Below are 25078 nucleotides of genomic sequence, written 5' to 3'. Positions count from 1 at the left end.
TTTTTTTTTACAGAGTCTTGCTCTGTCACCTATCGTGCTGGGTAGAATGCCATGACATCATCTTAGCTCACAGCAACCTCAACCATGATTCCCAGGCTAAGTTTTCTATTTTTAGTAGAAACGGGGGTAGAGACGGGGTCTACTCCTGCTCAGGCTAATCTCAAACTCTTGGCCTCAAGGGATCCTTCCGTCTCAGCCTCCCAGAGTGCTAGGATTACAGGTGTGAACCACCGTGCTAGGCCAGACTGAGTCCTTCTTGAGTAGTACAGAAGGATCCACGTGGTTTTGGGGTACCTAGGGGTAAGGTTTGGAACCAGCCTGTTCTCATCCCTGGTGTGTCTCCCCTGGCCACCCTGCACTCTTGCTCGACCCTTCCTCAGGTCTTTGGTGCTTATCTGCCATCCCTTGATATCATCTCTCTGCTTGGCAGTGCCCTCACCTTGGGTCTCTACTCACCACCTGCCAGTACTACCCTTGCCGACCTTTGCCTTCCCCCAACCATTTTAGATTAAAAAAAAAAAAGTAAGCAGGGCGGCGCCTGTGGCTCAGTGAGTTGGGCGCCGGCCCCATATGCCGAGGGTGGCGGGTTCAAACTCAGCCCTGGCCAAACTGCAACAACAACAAAAAAAAATAGCCGGGCGTTGTGGCAGGTGCCTGTAGTCCCAGCTGCTCGGGAGGCTGAGGCAAGAGAATCGTGTAAGCCCAAGAGTTAGAGGTTGCTGTGAGCCATGTGACGCCACGGCACTCTATCCAAGGGCAGTACAGTGAGACTCTGTCTCTACAAAAAAAAAAAAAAAAAATTAAGCCCCTCCCTACCTGACTTTTCTCCTCAGTATCACAGTCTCAACACAATCTCTGTGGTAGGCAGGGTTTTGGTTACTTAAGTATATGGTATGCTTAGCACTTAGGACAGCATCCAGTATGAAGAGGTTGCTTAACATTTGTGGAATGTGCCCATATTCCTCTCATGCACCCCCTTCCTGACCAGGCCCTGCTGAGCTGCTGGGAGGTGGGGCTCTGGGGCCTCTATGTATGGACCCAGCCACTGCTCTGGGTCACACCCTTACTGCTTCCCTCAGAGGGCCTGTTGCAGGTAAGCTGAGCCCAGCACCTGCTACTCTATACTGGGGCTCAGAGTATGTATGGCGGCACCTGCCTGGGTAGAACTCCACCTGCCAGTATCACAGGCCTGTGTGTGGCTGAGCAGAGCATAGCCCATAGCCCAACAGGCCAGTCACTGGGCAGAAAATGGCTGAGGGGGGGACACTGGCTAGTCATTCATACCCTCACTGAGTCGCAGGGACAACAGGGTGGTTGGGAGCACAAGATGAGGAGAGTAGGGAAGCCCTTGTGGAGTACCTGCTTTCACTGGCACCTTATCCCTGGCCTGCTGGGGCTGATAGGTTTAGCCCTGTGGGCTGCACTGTCTTGCTAGGCCAGCCTCCCTGTCCCCACTCTCTTTGTCCAGTCTCCCAAAGCAGCCCATTGAAGTCACTGGAACCAGACAGATAAAGGAACGGGGTGGGGGTGGGGGCTTGGGAGAGAAGGAGGGAGAAGGCTTTCCTGCTGCCTTGACTTAAGCAGAGAATCTCAACCTGTGGGTCTCTACCCACAGGAACTGTATTAAAGGCTCAGGGCATTAGGAAGGTTGAGAACCACTGACTTAGAGGATTTATGCTGGGAAGCCACCAGGTAGTCAGCACAGGGACTTGAGTCCATTCTGAAGCTAATGATCTTAGAAATGGTTAACATTTCTCATGTTCCTTCTCTATAAAGGAGGTATGAGTGCCAGTGGCACAGGAACACAGGGAAGGAAGCAACACCCAGTGCTGAGCCCCCCCTCCCCCTTTGTCCACCAGCCTGGCGAGCCTCTACAGTTCAGCAGCACCACCCCCACTGTCACGATTGAGCAAGACCCTGTGCCTGGACAGCCCCATGGGGGTTGGTGGAATGGCAGAGAGGAAAAATCTGAAAAGCTGTAGTCCTGGCTCTGGGACTTTGCGGCTCCTTATCAAGCTGGGAGCTGGGACTCCATACCCCAGGCCGGAAGCCCAGCCCTTCGAGCTCTAGAGCCTCAACAGTGGATCTTAAGCGGCCGTGTGCCCTCAAGGGCTTGTGTCCACCGCTAGCACTCCCTGCTCCCCTAAGCCTTTTGTGGATTCCCAGGGTGTGGGCGAGGCTTCCCTGGACAATAAAGTTGATCTGAGTCTTAGGAGAAGAAACACAAGCTCTAGTTTAGGAGACATTTATGTGTCCTGTGTGGTGAAGACAAAGCTGTGTGATCATTCATCTATTGAGTGAGCATTCATTGAGCCCCTATTGTGTGGGGCAAGGCCAAGAGGTGAGCGCACCCCCACCTTCCACTGGGGTGCTGCCTCTAGAGCCGATGGCGCTGACTCATAGTGGGAGGAGCGGCTGCGGGAACCCAGGTCCCCGGGGTGGTTGCCGGAGCTGCACACCAGGGCCACCGCGGTAGCCAGTCAGAGTTGGGTACACATTATAGCCTAAGAAATAGGAAGCAATCCGGGTGGCGCCCCCTTCGCTTCCTGCGACCGGGCCTCACCGCCTGCGCGGACCCAGGTCATTCTCCCCACCCCGGCCACCGACCGGCTTGCGTCATCGCCCAGCCGGTTGGATCTGGTTCCAGCCGAGTCGGGCCGGCCTGACATGCGCAGTGTGGGGACGCTGCGGCGGGCTGCGGGCGCAGGGGCCGAGTGTGCGTGCAGCTGGGCTGGTCAACCCTGGTGTCCTGGCGTTTATGGAGACCTGACAGTCTGGGGTGCAGAGGTCAGTGCGCTAGGCCACGGGTCAGGCCGTGTCCGGGGAGGGAAGGGGTCAGGCCCGGGGGTGTGGCGCCGTCCTCCTCTGCGCTTGGGGCCCTCCGGTGGTGACAGGTGCCCGGCCGGGAGGCACACTCCCACCTCCCACTCTGCAGACCCTGGGCTGCGGTTGAGCTAGGAGGGTAGTCCCCCAGGGCAGCCCCGGCTCTTCCAGATCCACCTTCTCCCGCTGTCTTGGGGGTTGTGCAGGGTTGGCCAGGGGTCCCAGGCTCATCCAGGCGCTCAACGGGCCTTCCGACACCCTTGGAGCCTCGGGGTGGGAGCCGCCAGGGCCTCTCAGCCGGGAGGAACCTCTCCCTCCTGGGAAGGTGGGGGCGACCGGAAGCAGCCCTCCCCAGGCGTGACCCAGAGCTCCGCTGACACTCGGAGGTTCAGAATCCTGCTTCCTAGTCCCAGGTACACACAGACCATTATGTGACCTTGGGCGTCCCCTGCCCTCTCTGGCCTCTGCCTTCTCATTAATCAGCTGGGGAGTGGTCTCCACTAGGTCACTTCGCCTGCTTGCAGGGTAGCATGTCCTTGTCCCTCCGTTTCCCTGGAGGGAGGGGACCAATGCTCAGGGCCTTTGTGGCCAGTGGTGTTCTTACCTTTAAAAAGTTCACCCTATGCAGCACGTTAAATACAGTGTTCTGCTGCAAAAATCCATAAAGGTATTAGCCATTTTGCTCTTAAGATTATTTGACTATGAGTAACTTATTTAATTCTCTGTGTGGTTTTTCTGAATTCACTGTCTACCCTCAAGAGTTCCTGCAAAGTGAAAAAAAACCTTACCCATACATTGTTCCCAAATGTGATGAAATATTTTTGAAAACTACATTCAACAATTAATGAAATTGACATAGTGATATACCTTATAGACATTTAATGAAGCATTTATTAATTTTGATTCTGCTATTTCTTCATTTGGCACCAATAACATGTTTTGTTTGTTTTTTTTTATAGCTCAAGCATTTTTGCAAACCCTTGGGCTGCTTGCAGAGGTGGTGCTCCTTGCAGGGCCCAGAGGATGACAGGACCAGGTGCCCAGGCACTCCTAGGAGCAAGGGTAGGAAGGGGCCCCCAGAATAGAATGCAGTTTTGGCCTTTTCAACTTACAAAGTCAAGGTGGTTTTCTAACAACACTGGGCACAAGAGCCACTCAGGAGGAATACAGTCCAAAGACTACTAAATTGAAATGGAACAAAGGCATTTAAAAATCTTATCTTGAAAATTTCTGGGTTTTAAAATTTTTTTTTGGATGGAAGCAATGTCAGACGCTTCCCTCTTATGTATTCTGTGCAAGCTGAGGCCTGTGTGAGGAATTGAGGAGATGAATGTCTTTGTGTTCTTAGAATATGTTTTTCGATCATAAGAATCTGATTGTGGGCTTGGCGCCCATAGCACAGTGGTTACGTGCCAACCACATACACCGAGGCTAGCAGGTTCGAACCTGGCCCGGGCCAGCTAAACAACAATGGCAACTGCAACAACAAAAAAATACCCTGGCATTGTGGCGGGCACCTGTAGTCCCAGCTGCCTGGGAGCCTGAGGCAAGAAAATCACTTAAGCCCAAGAGTTTGAGGTCTCTATGAGCTGTGATGCCACAGCACACTACTGAGGGCGACATAGTAAGACTCTTATCTCAAAAAAAAAAAAAAGAATCTGATTGTCATTAAAATGGCAAGGTCAGCATTAACAAATTAGGAACAGCAGCCAGCTGATTCCTCCCAATGTTACTTACAGCTCCTACCTCCCACGCTTTATTGTACTTTCTGCTCTGCCTGTGAGGCCATCAGCTTGCCAGAACTGCATTTTCAGTTTAAAAACAAAATGCAGCCTTGGATTCCTAGTTAGTCTTGGGTTTCCAAGATGAAACAAAGTCAGATTAGAATTTTAATAGCTAGGAAGGAAAGGCTTGGCGCCTGCAAGCATTGCTATGTCCATGACCATTGCCTCCGTCTGTTTACCATACGTGCCTAGACGCCGTGATGGTGGCACTGCACATGGGCTTGTTTGATCATGCAGTATATGATAGTAAGGAAAGAGGTGGTGGCAAGTCGTTAGTGTCCCTGTGCCTTGAATCCCACTGGAGCCTGTTGGGTGGTCCTACACATGAATAGACAAAGCTATTATACAAAGTGGGAGCTAGAGCCAGAGGTCTGGTTTTACTTTCCTAGACAGGGGTGAAAACCAACCCAAAGGCAGAGCTGATATTCTGGGAGGCAGTGAGGGCTAGCTGCAAGGACAGCAGAAGCAGGGCCTGCTCCTGCCAAGCAGTGAGCTAGGACTGTGCCTCCCCGATGTAGGTGCTGAGGCTCCCATGGGCCTGCATCAACTCAGGGGGGCTTCCTCCTGGAGCAGGGCCTCTCATGGCAGAGCTGAGGTGCAGCTGGCTGCTGGCTTGTAAGGTGCTATGTTTGCCTCCCCCAGTCTGTCCTCATGTCCCCATCAACAACACCTCCTTTCCTTGGGCCACCTCAGACTGGTGAACAGAAGCCTCCTCTTTACTCAGGGGCCTTTCTCCATCTGTCGTCCCATAGAAAAGAGCGAGCTCTCTGGGCACAGCCAGGCAAACTGTGACATCAGTGAGTGGATGGACAGCCTGTGAGATAGTAAAGTGGACACCAGATAAAAATACCAAGTTGTAAGCTCTCAGGACTGTTTGTTTCCAGAAACCCAATCTGATCTTTGTAATAAGTATTTCTCTCTCGGGACAATCAAAGGTAGTTGATGGCTCTACTCTTTGTGGCCAGGGAGGGGCTGAAACCAGAGATCCCTTGGTGTAGACTCCCAGGGCCTCGTCTCTCACACCTTACCTGGGCATTTACCAAACTGCCTCACACCACAGGTTTTCGTTTTAAGCCTTAGGTTAAAGGAAAAGCAAGAATAATAAGTTGAGTTTCTAAAGTTCCTTACGGAATACAACACCAACTACCAGAGGCATTTTGCAGCTGCCACATCTCTCATACCCCATGAGCGTGTTTTCTGGTTCTGGTGTTTGTTACCACCAACCTAGGTTGCTAATGGGTGCAGCTGGGAGGGGGCTTAGTGTGCTGGGCTCATGGGGAGCTCCATCTCTGAGGAGGAGCTGAGATTGGGAATGGAGTTTTTAGTTCTGAGCCCCTTCCAGGTCCATTAGCCAAGGCCATAGGGCTTGTAGGAAGGAAGTCACTATAGAAGAGCCTTCAGGGCAATGGCCTGTGCTCAGACCCTTCTGTAAAGCAAAGAACTGGGCTGTCAGGGACCCGGAGTCCTCGTGCACGGACACTGTGTGCATGTATGTGTATCTGGGCAGTGAGTCAGGCAGTTCTCATCGTGTTCTTCAAGGTGTGGGGGGAACGAGACTGATGACTCAGTGGATGGGGAGGGGAGGGGCATGGAGAAAGATAGGGTTCCCTACCTAGAGGAGCTCTGCTTCCCAAGGCACCTCGTGTATGGTGCAGAGGGGGAGGCCTGGGGCTGCTAGAGCCCAAGTCTCAACACATTTGGGGAGTTGGAACCTGAATGGGGAAACCATGTGTATTTTCACTAACTTCTAGCTGTTATCAAGCATCTGAGGGCTGACCACAGACTGAGCAGTGGGGGCCCAGGCCCTCCCTGTCCCATCTCTTGGGGGAACCTCTCTCATCACTCAAGATCAGCTCTGAGATCAGCTCTGTGTCACAAATGCAGGGGCTGCCAGAACCTGCTTGGTTTATTATTTGGTGCATTGATGAAGTATAGCTATCACTGAATCTGTGCTTTATCAGTGCACTGGTCTTTAATATTCTGATATTGATTCCAGTTTGTAATTTGTATCTTTGGGTGTCAATGTGTGCTCTTTATGTGTTTGAAAATGCCGTTCTGTGAAGGGGTCTGTAGGCGGGCATCAGCTGTGGCCAGAGGATCCCAGATGGAAGCTAAGGTCCCGGCGAGGAGCAGCCCCCCCCCCAGGAAGCTCTGCAGGGGTCGGGGCGGCCGCTCTCCCTGTCCTCCAGGAGCTCACGTGTGCCTGCCTGTGAGCGCCTCGACGACAGAGCCGGTGCCCGTCCCAGTGTCTGCGCCCTTGGGACCCAGGAAGTCGGCAGCTCAGCTCACAGAGACACTGTATATCACTCACATGTTAGTTTAGCCTAATACTTTGTCAGGGGAGGGAGGGAGAAAGAGAATTAGCTTCTGAGAAATTTAACAGTCTACATCTGTACATTTGTATAATAATGATAAATTGTCTTCTGTGCATTTCTGAGCATGTGGGATCCTCGAGTCTACAGAGATGTTTTTTCAGGGTCAGGATCCTGAATGTGGTCTGACTGGTCTGCAGAAATTATTATTGGAAACTCAATAGGGCATGTGAGTGTCCTGAATTACCTCACAATGGCATGTACTTCTATAGTTATCTCAAAGGATAAAGCTTAATTTTAAAAACTTCCTTTGTTTTTTACATTTTTTCAGAAAAATTAATTTCTTCTGTGAGTTACCTTCTGGAGTTTTCATAATTTCCAAGAAGTCTGGTGAAAGTTTAGTCTCCAACTGGACCAAATCTCTGATGGTGCCATATACAAGATAGACTTGGCAGTCAGACGTGGGCTTCTGGCCAGGAAGACTCCTGGATTGGGCTGAGGGGAGTTGGGAGAAAGAGGCATACCCTGGTTTGGGGGAGTTGCTTGTAGGTGGGAAGCAGCTTCTTGCTTCTCTTCTCTGGACTTCAGTCTGTCATCATTGAACGAGTGGTTAGGACGATGGCTTTGGAGTCACTGAGTCACCAGACGCCAGTGTGACTGTATTACAGGGGCAACTAGGTGCCATTTTGACTTCCCGGGGCTCTGGTTCCCTGAACTCCTGAGGCGCTGTTAGCATGGTCACTTACAGATGATGCTCACAGTATCCTTGGTGGTTTGTAAACAGATACTGTAGGTTAAGGGTTGGTTGCCGTGTGAGGGGCCTTAGGGCATAACTCTTGATGGTAGGGGTGGGCAACAACCAAGGGCCTGAGCTGTTTAGAGCAGTGGTTCTCAACCTTCCTAATGCCTCCTAACACCGTGACCCTTTAATACCGTTCCTCATGTTGTGGTGACCCCCAACCATAAAATTATTTTCGTTGCTACTTCATAACTGTAATTTTGCTACTGTTATGAATCATAATGTAAATGTCTGATATGCAAGATGTATTTTCATTGTTACAAAGGGGTCACAACCCACAGGTTGAGAACAACTGGTTTAGAGGAATGTTCCTCCTGGGAGTGCTGAGAAAGACAACAGGGCCTTTCTCTACTTTATCACTCCGTCTCTGATTCAGAAAACCACTCTAAACCATGGAGCTGGAGCGCTGGCCAGCTGGGTACCCTAAGGCAGGGGGTGCTGTCAGCCAGGGGAGCTCCAGGGCCCTGTGTGCCTGCCCCTCAGACCTCAAGGCCTCACAGTGGTCCAGGGGTTCACCAGAGATAAAATGCGTAAATAAGATGTGGTTGGTGCCCATAGCACAGCGGTTACAATGCTAGCCACATACACCAAGGGTGGCGGGTTCAAACCTGGCCTGGGCCTGCTAAACAACAATGACAAATGCAACAAAAAATAGCCAGGCATTGTGTCTGTAGCTGTAGTCCCAGCTACTTGGGAGGCTAGGGCAAGAGAATCGCTTGGGTCCAAGAGTTTGAGGCTGCTGTGAGCTGTGACGCCACGGCACTGTACTGAGGGCAACATAGTGAGACTCTGTCTCAAAAATCAAAGCAAAAAAACAAAATGTGTAAACAAAAGACAGAACCACGGTGCACAACATCACACCGCAGCCTGCATCCTACACAGGCATATGCTGCTGTGTGTCTCACCATGGTATCAGGATGGAAAAACATTGTCAGAGAGCTCAGAGATACACTAGTCCAAGATGCCATATGGGACTTCACTCTGTCCGGGTGATATCACTGTCCACACAGATGCTGCTCTTGAAGAACTCCACCAGGGGATGGCATGAAGATCCACAAGAGTGACCAGATGGGACAGAGCTCAGTGCCCTCTAGGCAGGCAGTCACACTACGACCGTCAGATGCTCCTGCACAGGCTCTCCTGCTAGGAGTAGTGGGCATGAATGCTGATGCCACAGACCAAGCTATGTTCTTTCTGCATAGGAGAGTCTGACTCCATTAACACTCTAGTGTTGACCTATCAATATGCCCCATATCACACATTCCCCCCTCCATTCTGCGAAGGGGTGGGGACTGGAGCTACTTTATGCTGCAGAAAATTCTTTGAAGTCTTTGGGGCCTCATATTCCCAAATCCACGGGCTAACGCCATGGTTAGGGGCTGAGGGAACCCTAGGGAAAGGGAGTGGCACATTCAGCAAACCCCTGTGGAGGTTGTGTTCATTATAAAGTCATCCTGTCTCTTCCTTCTGGCTACTTGCTTCTACTGTTTGACCAAAATGAGCCAATGCACCAAAGTGCCCTAGCCCCCCTGGCCTGTCCCAGACCCAGCACTGCCAGTGCCCACTCTTACAGAGACCAGAAAACTGCTCACTGGCACTTAGTGGAAAGGGACCCCCGGTTTTGTGGCTCATGACACACCAGGTCCCATTTCAGCCAGCATAGTGTCCCAGCCTGGTGTTGCCAACCCTGCCTGGGCCACAGAGGCCGAGGGTCCCCCCAGAGCAAGCAGGGAGACAGGGATAGTCCTCTGGTCTGAGGAAAGCAGTGTGGGCCTTTGGAGCTTTGTTGACCAGCCAGCAGACATGGCGGGTGGTCAGTCACAGGTCTGAAATCTTAAAGATGAAAGTGGTAGGCTCAACGCCTGTGGCTCAAGCGGCTAAGGCACCAGCCATATACACCTGAGCTGGCAGGTTCAAATCCGGCCTGGGCCCGCCAAACAACAATGATGGCTGCAACCAAAAATATAGCTGGAGGCGGTGCCAAGCGGCTCAAGGAGTAGGGCGCCAGTCCCATATGCCGGAGGTGGCGGGTTCAAACCTAGCCCTGGCCAAAAACAAAAAAAAAAATAGCTGGGCGTTGTGATGGGTGCCTGTAGTCCCAGCTACTTGGGAGGCGGAGGCAGGAAAATCGCTTGAGCCCAGGAATTGGAGGTTGCTGTGAACTGTGATGCCACAGCACTCTACCTGGAGCAACAGCTTGAGGCTCTGTCTCAAAAAAAAAAAAAATGGTGGGCAGCACCTGTGGCTCAGTGGGTAGAGCACCGGCCCCATTTACCAAGGGTGGCGGGTTCGAACCCGGCCCTGACCAAACTGCAACAAAAAGTAGCCAGGGGGCGCCTGTAGTCCCAGCACTACTCGGGAGGCTAAGGCAAGAGAATTGCCTAAGTCCAAGAGCTGGAGGTTGCTGTGAGCTGTGATGTCACAGCACTCTACCGAGGGTGACAAAATAAAACTGTCTTAAAAAAAAAATGAAAGTGGTGACTCTTTGGCTGTGGCCCAGATTAGGGTTGCTTGGGGTCTTGAACACTGACGTCTCTTGTCTCTCCCCACCGCCAGCTGTACATGTCCCTCCAGGGAGACTGACTTCTACATGCAAACGCAAAATGTGTGATGGGCTTGTTGGGGACACCTTAGAATGCACACTGGGCCGCATCCAAAAGAAAAGAGCCCAGGAGCTGAGAGGTATTACCCTCAGGCATACCTAGTGGGTGTCAGGGAGACTCTGGTTTTCTTTGTGTGCAGTGGACAGAGAACAGTGGGCCACCATCACAGGCACTTTGGTAGGGACAGACCAAGAGTAACCAAGCTGTTTATCGAGCCAGGGCCTCTCCGTGCCCTGGTTGCTGCTACCAGGTGTGAACACCACCTTAACTACAATAAACAGGGCCACAGGAGAAAAGAGGACAGTGACCTCAGTGTCCCAAAGCCCAGAGGGAGGAGCATGGGGGTGGAGGGTGACCAGCAGAAAGGGCTCGTCCCCTCACTGCACTGCACACTCATGGTACGCACTCAGAGCTTGGCCCCACTCCCCTCTGGTCGCAGAAGTGCCACCCAGGAGAGCCCACGTGTTGGGAAGTGCTCCTGCCTTGATTCCCTCTGCAAGGCCATGTCCTCCCTGCCCTGTTGAGTCGGGCTCAGCCCTACTGGTCAGACCTCTTTCTTAGAGGGCTCTGCTCCCTGAGACTGGAGGGGAAAGGGCGCCTAGCTGGAACAGGGAATGTTTGTACAGCAAGTCCAGAACAAAGGGCATGGGAGTGTGGCATTCGTGTCCTGCTTGCTGTCAGGGTGGGCTCAACCTCCGCCTGGGCTCTCATATTAACCCTAAATCTGAGGTTGACAAAAACCCATGGAAAAGGGGACACCTTTTTGAATAACCCCTGCCTAGCAATGTGTCCACTATCACCACCAGATCTGCCGAACCATGAACACCTGCTCCTCCTAGGCAGGAATCCCACAGTGTCCTGGCGTTCCTGTGCTTGGCAAGGCCAGGCCGGGGCCAGTAAGTTCTGCAGAAGGAGGTAGAGAAAGGCTTGTAGATGGGATCGTGCGGGGCTCAGAGCAGCACCCCCTGAGGTGAAGGCTGTCAGGTGTGCATACCGTCCTTGGGGCTCCTGTGCCCCTGCATGTTCACATGCAGTGACCGGTCAGTGCTAGGCTCACTTCACAGACTCCTGCACATTTCTCCCCCTATGCTTCTGGTGGGCTTGAATTGCCCTCTGGTCCCCAGGCTTGTATGAGGGCGGAATGAGTGGTTTTCACGCTTGCTAGTTCTCTCTTTTTTTTGAGACAGAACCTTTGTCATCTTGGGTAGAGTGCCATGTCATCATAGCTCACAGCAACCTCCAACTCTTGAGCTCAAGCGATCCTCTTGCCTCAGCCTCCTGAGTAGCTGGGACTACAGGCTCCTACCACAACGCCCAACTACTTATTTTATTATATTTTATTTTATTATTAGTTTTTATTAAATCATAACTTTGTACATTGATACTTTTATGGAGTTCAGGGTACTGCTCTGAATACAATGTGAAATGCTTACATTGAACTAAGTAACACATCCAGCACAATTATACTCATTTCTTAAATAGTTTTTAAATGTACCATTGCATCATGCACATTAGGTGAGGTCCCCTTTTTCTATTTTTAGTAGAGACTGGGGCCACGCTCTTACTCAGGCTGGATTCGAGTTTGCTAGTTCTCTTGGTTGGTAGGTGACAGTGCACATTCTCTGCCTTGGTGTCTCCAGGATCAAGTACTTCATGGTGAAATGCAGCATGGGCAGCTAAGGGTCCAGGGTCATGGTCACATGGACGGGGCTGGGAGGTACTTTTCCCAAATCGGGAGATAGAAGCCTGGTCTCTGCTAAAGGTGTTTCCTGAAGATGTTTGAGCTGCCTGAGTGGAGTCTACGGAAAACTTTAAAATCAAATTAGTATAAGTTGTCAGTGTCTCTTGCCAGAGGTCATAGGGTAAAGGAAAAGTTTGCACAGTTACGTTTTCCCAGAGCTCACCTTCTCTCTGAGTCTCACTGTCTTTCTCTGGTCAATTGACTTTGCTCCTTCCAGCCCACAGCTTTCTGTTTTGCTGTTTAGTTTAGTGTATTTTTTGAATGTAGTCACTGTTTTCATTGCCCAAAGAGCTGGTAAGGATTTAATTTTAAAATGTATTTTTAGTTAATAAGTGCGGTTTTCCTTGATAGAGTATGCAGAAGCATCTGCATTGTAAAATATTGAGACAGCATGGATGAGAATTAAAAGTCTCTGGTCACTGCTCCTCCCCAGCCTTCATTGTCTCCTGGAGGTTTCCTATGCACGTTGAAGTGTTCTATGCATTCTGAAATGTAAGAATATACGGCGGCAGTTTTGATTCTGTATTTCATCAAATCTGAAATGCCAGACTATGAGGTAGGCATTGCACTTTTTGAAGTTTTGTGCTTATACTGAGGATGGTTAAAGACCCCAAGCTGTAGATAGGTTCAATTTTATCTGTATTGTGGAAAGCAGTGATGTTGAGGGAGAATCTTGATCCTACCCACTTCCTTGGAGAATGGTTCCAACCTGTAGGAGTGGTGGTGGGGGAGGCTGGGGCTTCAGGGTGGCTGGGGCTGTGCCTTCTCCCACTCCTGGAGGCCCCTCTGGTCATAGGAACCAAGGTTTGCTCTCTTAGGTCTTACTTTCCTTAAATTTGAGGAGTGGCCAGGCATGGAGGGTCATGCCCGTAATCCTGATATTCAGACAGGTGGATCACTTGAGCTCAGGAGTTTGAGACCAGCCTGAGTAAGAGCAAGACCTTGTCTCTACTAAAAATATAAAAAAACTAGCCAGTGCGGTGGCAGGAGCCTGTAGTCCCAGGTGCTTGGGAGGCTAAAGCAGGAGAATCGCTTTCACCAAGTAGTTTGAGATTGCCATGAGCTATAACTCTGTGGCACTCTACACAGGGCAATAGTGAGACTATCACAAAAAAAAAAAAAAATGAGGAGTGTTAGATAGGGTAATTATGAGCCCTTGGGGAACTTTGAAGTGAAATAACTTTGGGAGGTACTTGTGATAGTGGCAAGTGCAGCGGAACCTCCATAGTTGACCACCTCCCTACACTGACCACTTCCTTAAGTTGACCTAATTTCCATAAACTAGACTTGCACCACATGTACATATGAGTATAGCAGACCTAGTTCCTTATGTCGACCACCTCTGTATGTTAACCAGTTTGTTACAGTCCCTTGGATGGTCAACTTACAGAGGTTCTACTACATGTTAAAACTGCCGTTTGCTAATTGAAACCTCCTTAGAGTGCTAGCACAGCATGAAGTGGAGACAGTTCCTGTTGGTTGAAAGGAAGACTCTGGGGCAGCACCTGTGGCTCAGTCAGTAGGGCACCGGCACCGGCCAAACTGCAACAAAAAAAAGTAGCCAGGTGTTATGGCGGGCACCTGTAGTCCCAGCTACTCGGGAGGCTGAGGCCAGAGAATCACTTAAGCCCAGGAGTTGGAGGTTGCTGTGAGCTGTGTGATGCCATGGCACTCTACCGAGGGTGACAAAGTGAAACTCTGTCTCTAAAAATAAAAATAAAAAAGAAGACTCTGAACCTCCATAACCTCCAGGGAGAATGTTCCCTAATCTGTGGGTGGCAGCAGTCTGCTTGCTTCCCTCGGCTGTGGCTACCAGCTGGACATGCTCAGGCCAAAGCAACTGAAGCCCAAGAAAGTTAGCAGGTCTCAGAAATTTTAACCTGGGTTTGTATTCCACACACACTCCCACCCTCCTTGGGAGTACAAAGCTTGGAGTCTGACCACTGCTGTGTCGGGGGTACTGGCAGCCAAAAGCACCCTGTGTGGTCTGTGTGCTTATTAATCCTTCCTCGTGATGAGACTAGTGAGAGCTGTGTGCATAGCCCCTGAAATTGCTACTGTTATGTTCCAGCTCTTTCTGGAGGGAGCAGCTCTTTTGTTTAAGAAGGGTCAGGAAGGAGCCTGTGTTGCAGGGGAGCACCAAGGTCATCTGGGGTTGGCATTTTAGGGAGGGCACTCTGATGAGGTGGGGCCCTATGGGTAGGGATGGCCTCACCTTGCCCCACATTTCTCAGGGGCTCCTCCTAGCCTGGTTAAGGATAAATGACAATGCCTTGGTGTGTGTCACACTTTATGGGGGCAAGACATGATTGCAAGAGGGACTTTGCCTAACAATTGCAATCAGTGTAACCTGGCTTATCGTACCCTCAATGAATCCCCAACAATAATAAAAAAAAAAAAGGATAAATGACAATGTTCTGACTTTTTCCAAGAAAGGCCAACCATGTGGACAATGGCTGGGTTAACCTCACAGCCCTCCCTCTGCCCTGACCTCACTCTCAGCCACTGTGACCGAGGATGGGCTGGGGAAGCTCTGAGTAGCACACCCTTTGGAGAACCCTCATCTGGCCCCAGAAGCCTAACAAGAACCATGTCCTTTGACTTCCAGGAAAGAGCAGCCCACACAGCAGTGCAGGACGTGGACACCGAGCTGTCCCCAGAGGAGAAGCGGGTCCTGGAGAGGAAATTGAAAAAGGAGCGGAAGAAAGCAGAGCGACAGCGTCTACGGGAGTCAGGCATCGCAGCCCAGAACCCTCCAGCTAGGCACTCGGGGGCAGAGCTGGCCCTGGCCTACCTCTGTAGGTGAGAACTGCCGGCACCTCTGTACCTCTTAACACTAACGGGAGTGTTTACACCACAGAAATTGGAGTGTGCTGACTGGGAGCTGCACACAGTCGGCAGTGTATATACCCTGTGTGAGGTTTTGGAGCAGTGGGGAGCGATGGCTCTGCCCTGGGCCTGTGCTGCCACTGCTGCAGAGTCTACAGGTCCTTTCAGAAGCCACAGCAGAGCCATTGTGCAAGGATAGTGACTTCTGGTCATACAGTCTCCTATGGGCTGGCCTAGATGCCCACCTCAGAGTCTAGCCCGCCCAGACCAGCCAACCTGACTTTGAAGGGGCCTTTTGCTCATCAGTCAGTTTCTAGACACCATCAGGGAAGGAGCCACGCCTGTGCTCTTGGGAGCTCACTTTGCTGGGTGGGGGCTCACAGGCGGACTACAGGACCACAGGGAGTTGGGAGATAGAGTGGGAAAGACCAGTGCCCCATGGGGGAGTTGCAGGTAGAGGAGGGTAGGCAGCTTCGTCTGTGCACAGGCTGTGAGGTGGGGGCATTCTGGGAGGAGGGTCACAGCATGGGGCAGCTTCAGGGGTATGGGCCAAGGCCTGGGTGTGGTGAGTTTGAAAGGAGAAGGGGAGACTTGAGTCACTGAGTGTAGGTAGGCCTTGGGTCCTGCGTGGCCATCTCATGCCCTGGAGAGCAGGTCAAGAATCCACTGAGCTAACAGACCATGAGTGAGGGGACCCAGCCAGAGGTGGGCAGAGGCTGGCTTGAGTACTGAATAATTAACTGAAAGCTTTCTGTAAGATCTTTAAAGATTCATGGGAAAAGAAGATTGCAGTGAAATTACAGATTTGTTTGCAAAGAATCATGTATTCCAGTAGGACTTGCCAAGAAATAGGTACTTTTCCCAAAGCACACCTACTGGTACTAAAATCCCAGCCATGGACCTGTACACTTGGACATTGTTTTTATAACAGCTTTACGAGATAATAATGCACATACCATAAAATCACCCATTTAAAGTATACAATTCCGTGGTTTTTAGTATATTCACAGAGTTGTGCAACCATCATTGCAACCAAATTTAAAATATTTTTGTCACCTCAGAAAAAAACCCTGTGCCCTTTAGCTATCGCCACTCCTGTTCCTCTGCCGCACCCTAGCCCCTGGTACCCAAGCATCTGCTTTCTGTCTGTATGAATTTGCCTATTCTGGACATTTTAGTTCAGTGGAATCACACAATATGTCATCTTTTGCTTCTGTCTTCTTTCACTTTGCATAATGTTTCCAAGGTTCATCCAAGTTGTACCACATGCCAGGACTTCATTCCTTTTTATGGCTGAATAATATTTCATGTATGGATGTTGCATATTTTATTTATTCATTCGTTGGCTGATGAACTTTGGGGTTTTCACTTTTCGAGTAGCATGAATAGTGCTGCTGTGAACGTGCATATAAGTTTTGCGTGGATGTGTGTTTTTACTTCCCTTGGGCACATACCTAGAAGTAGAATTGCTGAGTTGTTTGCGAACTGTTTAAAGGCTAGAAGACTGCAAGCTTTTCCATAGCAGCGGCTCTGCTCCACTGCACATTCCCACCAGCAGAGGGTTCTCCACACCATGCCCCCGGTCACTTGTTAGCATCTGACATTTTTTTTTTTTATTGTTGGGGATTCATTGAGGGTACAATAAGCCAGGTTACACTGATTGCAATTGTTAGGTAAAGTCCCTCTTGCAATCATGTCTTGCCCCCATAAAGTGTGACACACACCAAGGCCCCACCCACCTCCCTCCTTCCCTCTTTCTGTTCCCCCCGCCAGAACCATAATTGTCATTAATTGTCCTCATATCAAAATTGAGTACATAGGATTCATGCTTCTCCATTCTTGTGATGCTTTACTAAGAATAATGTCTTCCACTTCCATCCAGGTTAATACGAAGGATGTAAAGTCTCCATTTTTTTTAATGGCTGAATAGTATTCCATGGTATACATATACCACAGCTTGTTAATCCATTCCTGGGTTGGTGGGCATTTGCATCTGACATTTTTACTATGGCTGTCCTAGTGGCTGTGGGTGGTATTTTGTGCTTTTGATTTGTATTCTGGTACAGATTTAAATCCTCAATTCGGTGAGTCTAGTAGGCAGCCGGGCCCCCCCTTTGGCTCCTCCCTGAGTCTGTGATAGACTCAGGGTGCCGCCACCCCACAGTGAAGCTGAAGCAGCTCTCATGAGTGGTAAGCCAGAAGCCCTTCTGGAAGGGAGGGTTCTCCACCTGGGGGGATGGCTTCCTTGAGAAGTCAGCCTGCTGGCCCAAGGCTGGACATGAGCTTTCCTGAGCCCTCTCCACTCCCTCTGGCTCCAGCTCTTGCCTTTGTTGCCTTCTCTGAGCTAAGGATGAGCAGCCTGTGTTGTCCCTGGACTGTTTTTTGTTAGGAACCCCATCTGGACCCCGTTATTATGAACTTGGGCTGCAACAGAGAGCCTGGGCCCTCCCTTCTCTGTGTTCCTCAGCATCTGGGCAGTTAGTGAAGGCTGTCCTGGCAGGCCAGTCAGAATGAGACATGGCCTTTCCTGGAGCCAGCATCCAAGAGGAAGGGTCTGCCCTGCTCCAACACACCTACCCGAGGACTGGGCCTTCCCATCCCCTCCCCCCTTCCCATCCCCTCCGAGCCCTCAGAGGAAGCGCTCGGAGGGCAGGCCAGGTGCGGACAGGCAGGCCCATTAGAGGAAGGCAGCTTTGGCTCAGGTTTGGGATGGTCCAAGTCCTGCCTAGCAGGACTTTCAGAGTTAGGAAGCTGCCCCTGCAGAAGGCCTGAGGCTGGGTCCTTATAGGAGCCTGCAAAAAATGGAGGTGGTGCTTTGCTACATAGTGTTTTAGGAGCATCCCTGGGGTAGAGGCAGAACAGGCCCTCTGGAGCCGTCAGGGTGGGCCTCAACATCAGGGTGGGCCTCGGGGGCATGCACACCCATAGAGCTCAGCTACAGTCCTGGTCTGTGACCTCCACCTACAAGAGGGCTCAGCACAGCTCCCAAAATTAAGAACATACTGGAAGACACCCAATTTACAAGGTTAGCAGTGCTAGACTCAGGTCAGAGGAGGAAGAGGAAGGCTGGTCAGAGGACCCACAAGGGGATTTGCTAGAAATTTTATTCATAAACAGCCCAGATGTGAAGGGTGGTATGCAGAGAGAATCCATTTCCCTGAGCACTGACTCCCAGCTCAGCATCTCCCCCAGTGCCCTCTCCGAACCCTCTCTCTGAACCACAGGCAGCCACACTCCGTGACTGCAGGTCTGATCTCATAATTTCTCCCCTGGGCTTTTTGTCCTCTATCCCCAAACTGAGGTAATCCTAGAATCTGCCCCTGCCTGCTGTGTGGCTTCCCTGTGTAGCCTGTTGCACAGACCTCCTGGCCTCTGCCCTTTCCACTCCACCTCTGCTCCCTCCAGGCCAGGGCCCCTCTCTGCACAGCCCGGACCCCCTAGCCTGCTGCATCCTTCCCTCTGTACTAACGCTGCCCTCTGCCTCTGCACCGGGGTCAGAACGAGACAGGCAGCAAAAGGCCCCACAGTGTGCAAATCTACCTCTGTGGACTATCCAGAGCAAGCCCACAGAGGCAGAGTTGGGGGGTGTGTGTGCTGTTGTTCAGTGGAACAGAGTTTCAGCTGGGAAGACGGAGGGAGGGGTGTGACCAGGCCACTACAGTGTGAATGTGCTCCGTGCCTTTAAGCCGTGAATTAGGGGTGGTAAGGGTGGTGAATTTTGTGACGTGTAGAATAATCCATAGGTCATAGCACTGGTTAGACACATGTGTGTATGTGTGTTTGCATGTCCTATCCCCCTGTATAAGAGGAGCTCAGCTCAGCACGCAGGTGCCTACTATAGTCCCAGCATGGCATGTGGCATGGGGTGACACTATGCTGGGACTGGCTCTATCCTGCCCCCACCTCCTCCTGCCCAGGAGATCCTGGGGCTGATGCCAGGCCTCCGATGTCACCCTGAAGAGCTAATTTGTGTTCCAAGAAAACACTTGTCCTGAGGATGGTGCTGGCTGTGAGGCCACAGGCCACTGCATCCATGCTGCTCTTGCTTCTCAAATATATGACACGAAACACAGCTGGGAGGGACCCTTGAGGGCTACGGGTGTGACGCTTGGGGCCTGGATATGGACTGGGGTTTGGGTTGTGCAGAGGAGCAAGTGGACTAAGAAGCTCAGAAGGCAGCCACCTGTCAACATCCTCACCTGCCTAGGACAAAGGTGACCTATTGGTGCCTCTGGGCCTAGCTGTTCTAGTTCTCCCTAAACGCCTGGGACAGGCAGGATTAAGAATGGGCCAGAGCCACTGCCCCCTCCTTCCTCTCAACAGCCTTGGCATAGACTCAATCCATAAGATGCAGAGAGAGGGCAGGGCCTGGTCTCCTGGTAGGAGGAGGGGTCCTGGCCCCACTCTATGTGTGACATGCAGACCCCTGGCCTTCACCCTGAATCTACAGACCTGGCCTGTAGCTTCAGGACATTTGTTGCCAGGACCCATTCACTTGCATCGACCACAGGGGTTGGACCTGAGCATTCCCAGCTTGAGGTCATGCAGGAGACATTGCTTTGGGTGCTCATTCCACCCAGGTAGACCCACAGCCTCTCAGCCAGGTGCAGTCAGTTGGAGGGACCACACAATGATCCAAACCTGACACCTGGGCACACCTCACTGTAGGGTTCCACCACAGTGTGCAACAGATGCTTCCTGAAGAAGGACTGAGTCCATGAAAGAGAATGTTCACATTAGGGTAAAGTCATGGAGTCATGGGATCATGGAACTGGAAGAAGATGGCCTTAGGGCACCTTCTGGTCCTCAGTTGATCCTGTCAGAGCTGTGGACGCCCAGAATGGTTGAGGGACTCCACAGCACACACAGGTGATGTGTTCCCTACCTGGGAACTTGCTGTGACTCTGTTCTGTGGCTGCCCTCAACCCCTACAAACCCACAGCCTGGTGTTCAGCATCTGTAGGGGCCCCTTTCCCTGGGAGGAGACTGCCCTGGTTGGTCAGTGCAGCCAGATTGTGGGTTCTTGCCCCAGGTGCCCTGAGATGTTTGTCTTGTTTTCCCAGGTGGGCCCAGAAGCACAAGGACTGGAGGTTCCAGAAGACAAGACAGACATGGCTCCTGCTGCACATGTATAACAGCAACAAGGTTTGTGCACACTGCGGCCCTGAGAGCAGAGGCTGCAGCTAGGAAGGATGGTACTGAGGGCGACTGGTCTTCCCTGGGCTCTTATGCCAGGAAGTGAAGCTGGGTCTGGCTCCACCACAGCTTCTGTAAAGTTTAACAGAACTTTACATGGTTTTATTTATATATTGCTGTTATCGAAACCAAAGGCTGGGGTGGAGCCAAGTACCTGAAGGCCACCTACCCCTGCATGTGCCGCATTTGTGCAGAAGCCCTTCTTTTCAGGGACAGAGTATAAGATTTGATTTCATGGAGAGAGTTTAGCAACAAAACCCAACAGCTGGGAGGGAACTGGAATTGCCGTGTCTGCTCTAAGGCTGCACAGCCCAAGGTTCTGCTGAGGCTCTGTGTTCCCAGCTCTCCCAAATCTGTCTCCTGAGATGCCAAGTTTTGGGGGTACTTGGCATGCAGGTTGATGGGGTCGAGGGGCAGTGGTGCGTGGTACTCTCCCACATGCCTATGTCTGCAAATACACCTGGGAGCTCATCGGCCCCACCCTCATCCCTGGGCACACTGAGCCAGGGCATTCCAGGCACAGACTGCAGCCCACTCTTGTTTTGAGGACAGGGTATATAAAATAGCCAAAATAATCTTGAAATAGAAAAACAAAGGTAATAGTCATACACTTCTGACTTTAGAGCTTATTGCACAGCTGCAGTGACAAGGACAGGGTGTCAAGCACAGGCTGAGAAGACAGCCCACAGGTAGACCCAAGGGTACTGAGAAGTCTTGAGACTTGGGAAGTCTTGAGACAAATGCCAGGGCGGCTAGATTTCCACTTTTTATTTTAACAGAATTTTACATGGTTTTATTTATACATTGCCGTTATCGAAACCAAAAATTTGGCACCCGTAGCTCAGTGGGTAGGGCATCGGCCACATACACTAAGGCTGGCGGGTTCAAACCCCGCCTGGGCCAGCTAAAACAACAATGACAGATGCAACAACAACAACAACAAAATGGTCAGGTGTTGTGGCGGGCGCCTGTAGTCCCAGCTACTTGGGAGGCTGAGGCAAAAGAATCACCTAAGCCCAGGAGTTTGAGGTTGCTGTGAGCTGTGACACTACCACACTCTACCAAGGGCAACAAAATGAGACTCTGTCTCAAAAATAAAGAAAGAAGAAAAGCTAAAACTAAACTCTTAGAAGACAATATAGGAGTACATTTCATGACCTTAGGGTTAGGCAATGTTTTCTTAAATATGTTGCCCAAAGCACAAGTGACCAAAAAAAAAGTCATTACCCAGGACACCGTCAGAACATAAACTTTATGCTGCAAACAAAACTATCCAGAAAGTGGAAAGACAGCAGCATGGGAGGAGATGCTTACAAATCACAGAGCAAATTAGAATTCTTCTAACTTGATAATAAAAGGACAGCCTGATTTTAAAATGGGCAAAGGATCTAAGTAGACATTTTTCCAAAGAAGACGTACACATGGATAGAAGCTCAGCATCATTAGCCATCAGGGCTGCGAACCAAACACGCTGAGATGCCAATTGACACCACCACACTGGCCCCGATCAAAAAGGTAATGATAGGTGTTGACAAGGATATGGAGCTTTTTTCTTCCTTGAATGTACTTTTTATGACAACCTATTTTTATTGTTTAAGTGTAAGGTATATTCTCATTTTTCCGAGGATAGTCATGATACATTTTTGAAATTTTCTTCTCCCGAGACCTCGCTGTTTCAGCTTTTGGGGCACGTTCCATTCCTTTAGCCTGCGACCAGCAGAGAGAAAAAGAACATTTTTTAAAATCTGTCCCGTAAACACCTCGAGGCGAGCAAAAACAATAAATTTTAACTTTGAGGGCGGCGTCTATGGCTCAAGGAGTAGGGCGCCGGTCCCATATGCCAGAGGTGGCAGGTTCAAACCCAGCCCCGGCCAAAAATAGAAAAACCACACACACACACACAAAAAAAATTTTTAACTTTGAGGGAAATCGTGCACGTCGAGGCGGGTCAGTGTGGCAACCAAATCGGTGCCAAGTTCTGGGAGGTGATCAGCGATGAACATGGCATCGACCCCACCGGTACCTACCACAGGGACAGCGGTCTGCAGCTAGACCGAATCTCTGTGTACTGCAATGAAGCCACAGGTGGCAAATACGTTCCTCGTGCTATCCTGGTGGATCTAGAACCAGGGACCATGGACTCTGTTCGCTCAGGTCCTTTTGGCCAAATCTCCAGACCAGACAACTTTGTTTTTGGTCAGTCTAGGGCAGGCAACAACTGGGCCAAGGGCCACTCTGGAGAAGGGGCTGAGCTGGTTGATTCAGTCCTGGATGTGGTACGGAAGGAGGCAGAGAGCTGTGACTGCCTGCAGGGCTTCCAGCTGACCCACTCGCTGGGTGGGGGCACAGGTTCTGGAATGGGCACACTCCTTATCAGCAGGATCCGAGAAGAGTATCCTGAGCGCATCATGAATACCTTCAGTGTGGGGCCTTCACCCAAAGTGTCTGATGCCGTGGTTGAGCCCTGTAATGCCACCCTTTCTGTCCATCAGTTGGTAGAGAACACTGATGAGACATACTGCATTGACAACGAGGCCCTTTACGATATCTGCTTCCGTACCCTAAAGCTGACCACGCCAACTTATGGGGACCTGAACCACCTTGTCTCAGCCCCCATGAGTGGTGTCACCACCTGCCTCCGTTTCCCTGGCCAGCTCAACGCTGACCTCCGCAAGCTGGCAGTCAACATGGTGCCCTTCCCACGTCTCCACTTCTTCATGCCTGGCTTTGCCCCTCTCAGCCGTGGAAGCCAGCAGTATCGGGCTCTCACTGTGCCACAACTCACCCAGCAGGTCTTTGATGCCACGAACATGATGGCTGCCTGTGACCCCCACCATGGCCGATACCTCACTGTGGCTGCTGTCTTCCGTGGACGGATGTCCATGAAGGAGGTAGATGAGCAGATGCTCAATGTGCAGAACATGAATAGCAGCTACTTCGTCGAATGGATCCCCAACAATGTCAAGACAGCTCTACGACATCCCACCTCGTGGCCTCAAGATGGCAGTCACCTTCATTGGCAACAGCACAGCCATCCAGGAGCTCTTCAAGCGCATCTCAGAGCAGTTCACTGCCATGTTCTGTCAGAAGGCCTTCCTCCACTGGTATACAGGCGAGGGCATGGACGAGATGGAATTCACCAAGGCTGAGAGCAACATGAACGACCTCGTCTCTGAGTATCAGCAGTACCAGGATGCTACCATGGAAGAGGAGGAGGATTTTGGTGAAGAGGCTGAAGAGGAGGCCTAAGGCACAGCCCCCATCACCTCAAGCTTCTCAGTCCCCTTAACCTTCTTCCTCAACTACCCCTTTCCTCTCCCTCAGAATTCGTGTTTGCTGCCTTTTATCTTTTTTTTCTTTTGGCGGGGGTGGGCCTAGAACAGGGCCTGGCACATGTAGATGCTCAATAAATACTTGTTTGTTGAAAAAAAAGAAAGAAAGAAATGTTCTTCTCCCTATGTGGACTTGTTTTATCCAGGTTGCTCTGGCAGCCCACCACCCGTGCTAGGTGAGTGCACCTGTGACAGCCCAGGTGGGCCTGGGCAGCCATGTGCTTCGCTGTGGGCTGATGGCTGTGGGCTGTCCTTCAGGGACCCAATCTTTGGGTCTTTTCTCATGTATTCTTCAGATTTTGAAGTAGAATAAATACTTTTGCTGCAGGGCACAGGTATGGCTGTGAACCTGCCAGGAGCCAGCAGGGAAAGGGTTGGAGACGACTCAGTGCCAGCATGTTGCCTCTCTTGGTGCCTGGACTCCTGGGCTGGGCTGGACAAGCCCCTCAGCCTGACTGCAGTGGCTAGGAGTCAGTAGCACTATTTTGCTCATGCTGGGATAAGAGAGCTAAATACCAGCATTATTTTTTAAATGGAGATCTAATTCACATACTGTGTAAAGTTTTTAATTTTGATGAAGTCCAGCTTATTTATTTTTTCTTTTGTTGCTTGTGCTTTTGGTGTCATGTCTAAGAAACCACTGCCTGACTCAGGGCCATGAAGACTCATGTCTGTACTTTCTTCTTGGAGTTTTACACTTTTAGCTCTTTCATTTACATCTCTGATCCATCTTGAGTCACTTTGTGTGCAAGGCAAGTGCGTGTCCAGTTGTCCCAGCACCAGCTGAAGAAACTCCTTTCCCCACGGGTGGTCTCAGACCTGGTTGGGAGCCAGTTGTCCGCACGTGGCATAGGGGCTGACTTCTGGGCTCTGTTCTATTCCACTCTTCTGCATTCTGCCCTTGCACCCATGTCATGTTGTCCTGGTCACCTTAGCTTTGTGGTAGGTTCTGAAGTTAAGACCTGAGAGTTGCTGACTGCTTTTTAAATGGCTTTTTATATGACTTTTAGCCGCTTCTCCTATCTTCGGCTCCATCTTTACTCCCATTCCTAGAAGTAACTGGCACAGCCAATTCTAGAGTCTTCAAGTAAGGGCGAGGAGTAGGCAATGTTTCTTAGTTTTCAGTTTTCACAGCTCACCACATTGGTGGCCTAAGCATCACCTCTCAGATCTACTCAGTCAGTATCTTTCCTCTCTTCTGCGTCCCAGCCCCCCTGATGTTGCCACTGTTATCTGGCCACACATTATTTGTCCTCACAGATGTACCTCTGTAAACTCATACCTGTTCAGTGTTGGTCCAGAGGCATCAGGTGCCAGCCTTGTTAACATGAGTGAGCACCTGAGATCTGTGAAGGAGAAGGACATGGCCAAGGCACTGGGAAGGGGTATCCCAGCAGGCTGGTCTCTGTCCTGCCATCCCCAACCTGTTGTCCTTGGCAGTGGGAGCAGTGTGGCGTGCCGCCCTTTGTAGACAGCTCTGTCCAGGCCCCTGTGAGGCCTGACATAGTGCTGCCACCTGCCACCCACACTCCTCCAGCCCCTATCCATCCCCCTGGCTGGTCCCTTTATGGGTATAGGGGCAAAACCTAGCTTCCCTACCGGGTGCCTTGGGGCCTGTGCTGCCTGAGTCTCTCACTGACTCTGGTCTTTTCCTCACCC

The 25078-nt window shown here is 50.9% G+C and overlaps 1 protein-coding gene and 1 pseudogene across 7 annotated transcripts in view; both read left to right on the top strand.

Annotated features, from left to right (window-relative positions):
* Nucleotides 1-25078, top strand: part of C12H7orf50 (chromosome 12 C7orf50 homolog) — a 145255-nt gene that overhangs the window by 119644 nt on the left and 533 nt on the right. For 2 of the 6 annotated variants that reach the window (XM_053555294.1, XM_053555296.1), the window contains 3 exons: nt 3783-3885; nt 14671-14864; nt 19955-20036. In XM_053555294.1, the coding sequence (XP_053411269.1) occupies nt 3847-3885; nt 14671-14864; nt 19955-20036 (315 nt within the window). In that variant the 5' untranslated portion in view covers nt 3783-3846. Of the gene's footprint in view, nt 1-2465; nt 2788-2845; nt 3237-3782; nt 3886-14670; nt 14865-19954; nt 20037-25078 lie in introns of those variants that run through there. The other 4 variants (XM_053555293.1, XM_053555295.1, XM_053555291.1 and 1 more) reach the window with 4 other exon arrangements.
* On the top strand, nt 20043-25074 carry LOC128561277 (tubulin beta chain-like; annotated as a pseudogene). Its single transcript, XR_008373230.1, has one exon. The product of XR_008373230.1 is annotated as a tubulin beta chain-like (transcript).

The sequence above is a fragment of the Nycticebus coucang genome, chromosome 12 (genome assembly GCF_027406575.1).
Source record: "Nycticebus coucang isolate mNycCou1 chromosome 12, mNycCou1.pri, whole genome shotgun sequence".
Classification (NCBI taxonomy): domain Eukaryota; kingdom Metazoa; phylum Chordata; class Mammalia; order Primates; family Lorisidae; genus Nycticebus; species Nycticebus coucang.
This window is presented reverse-complemented; position numbering and strand designations above follow the sequence as displayed.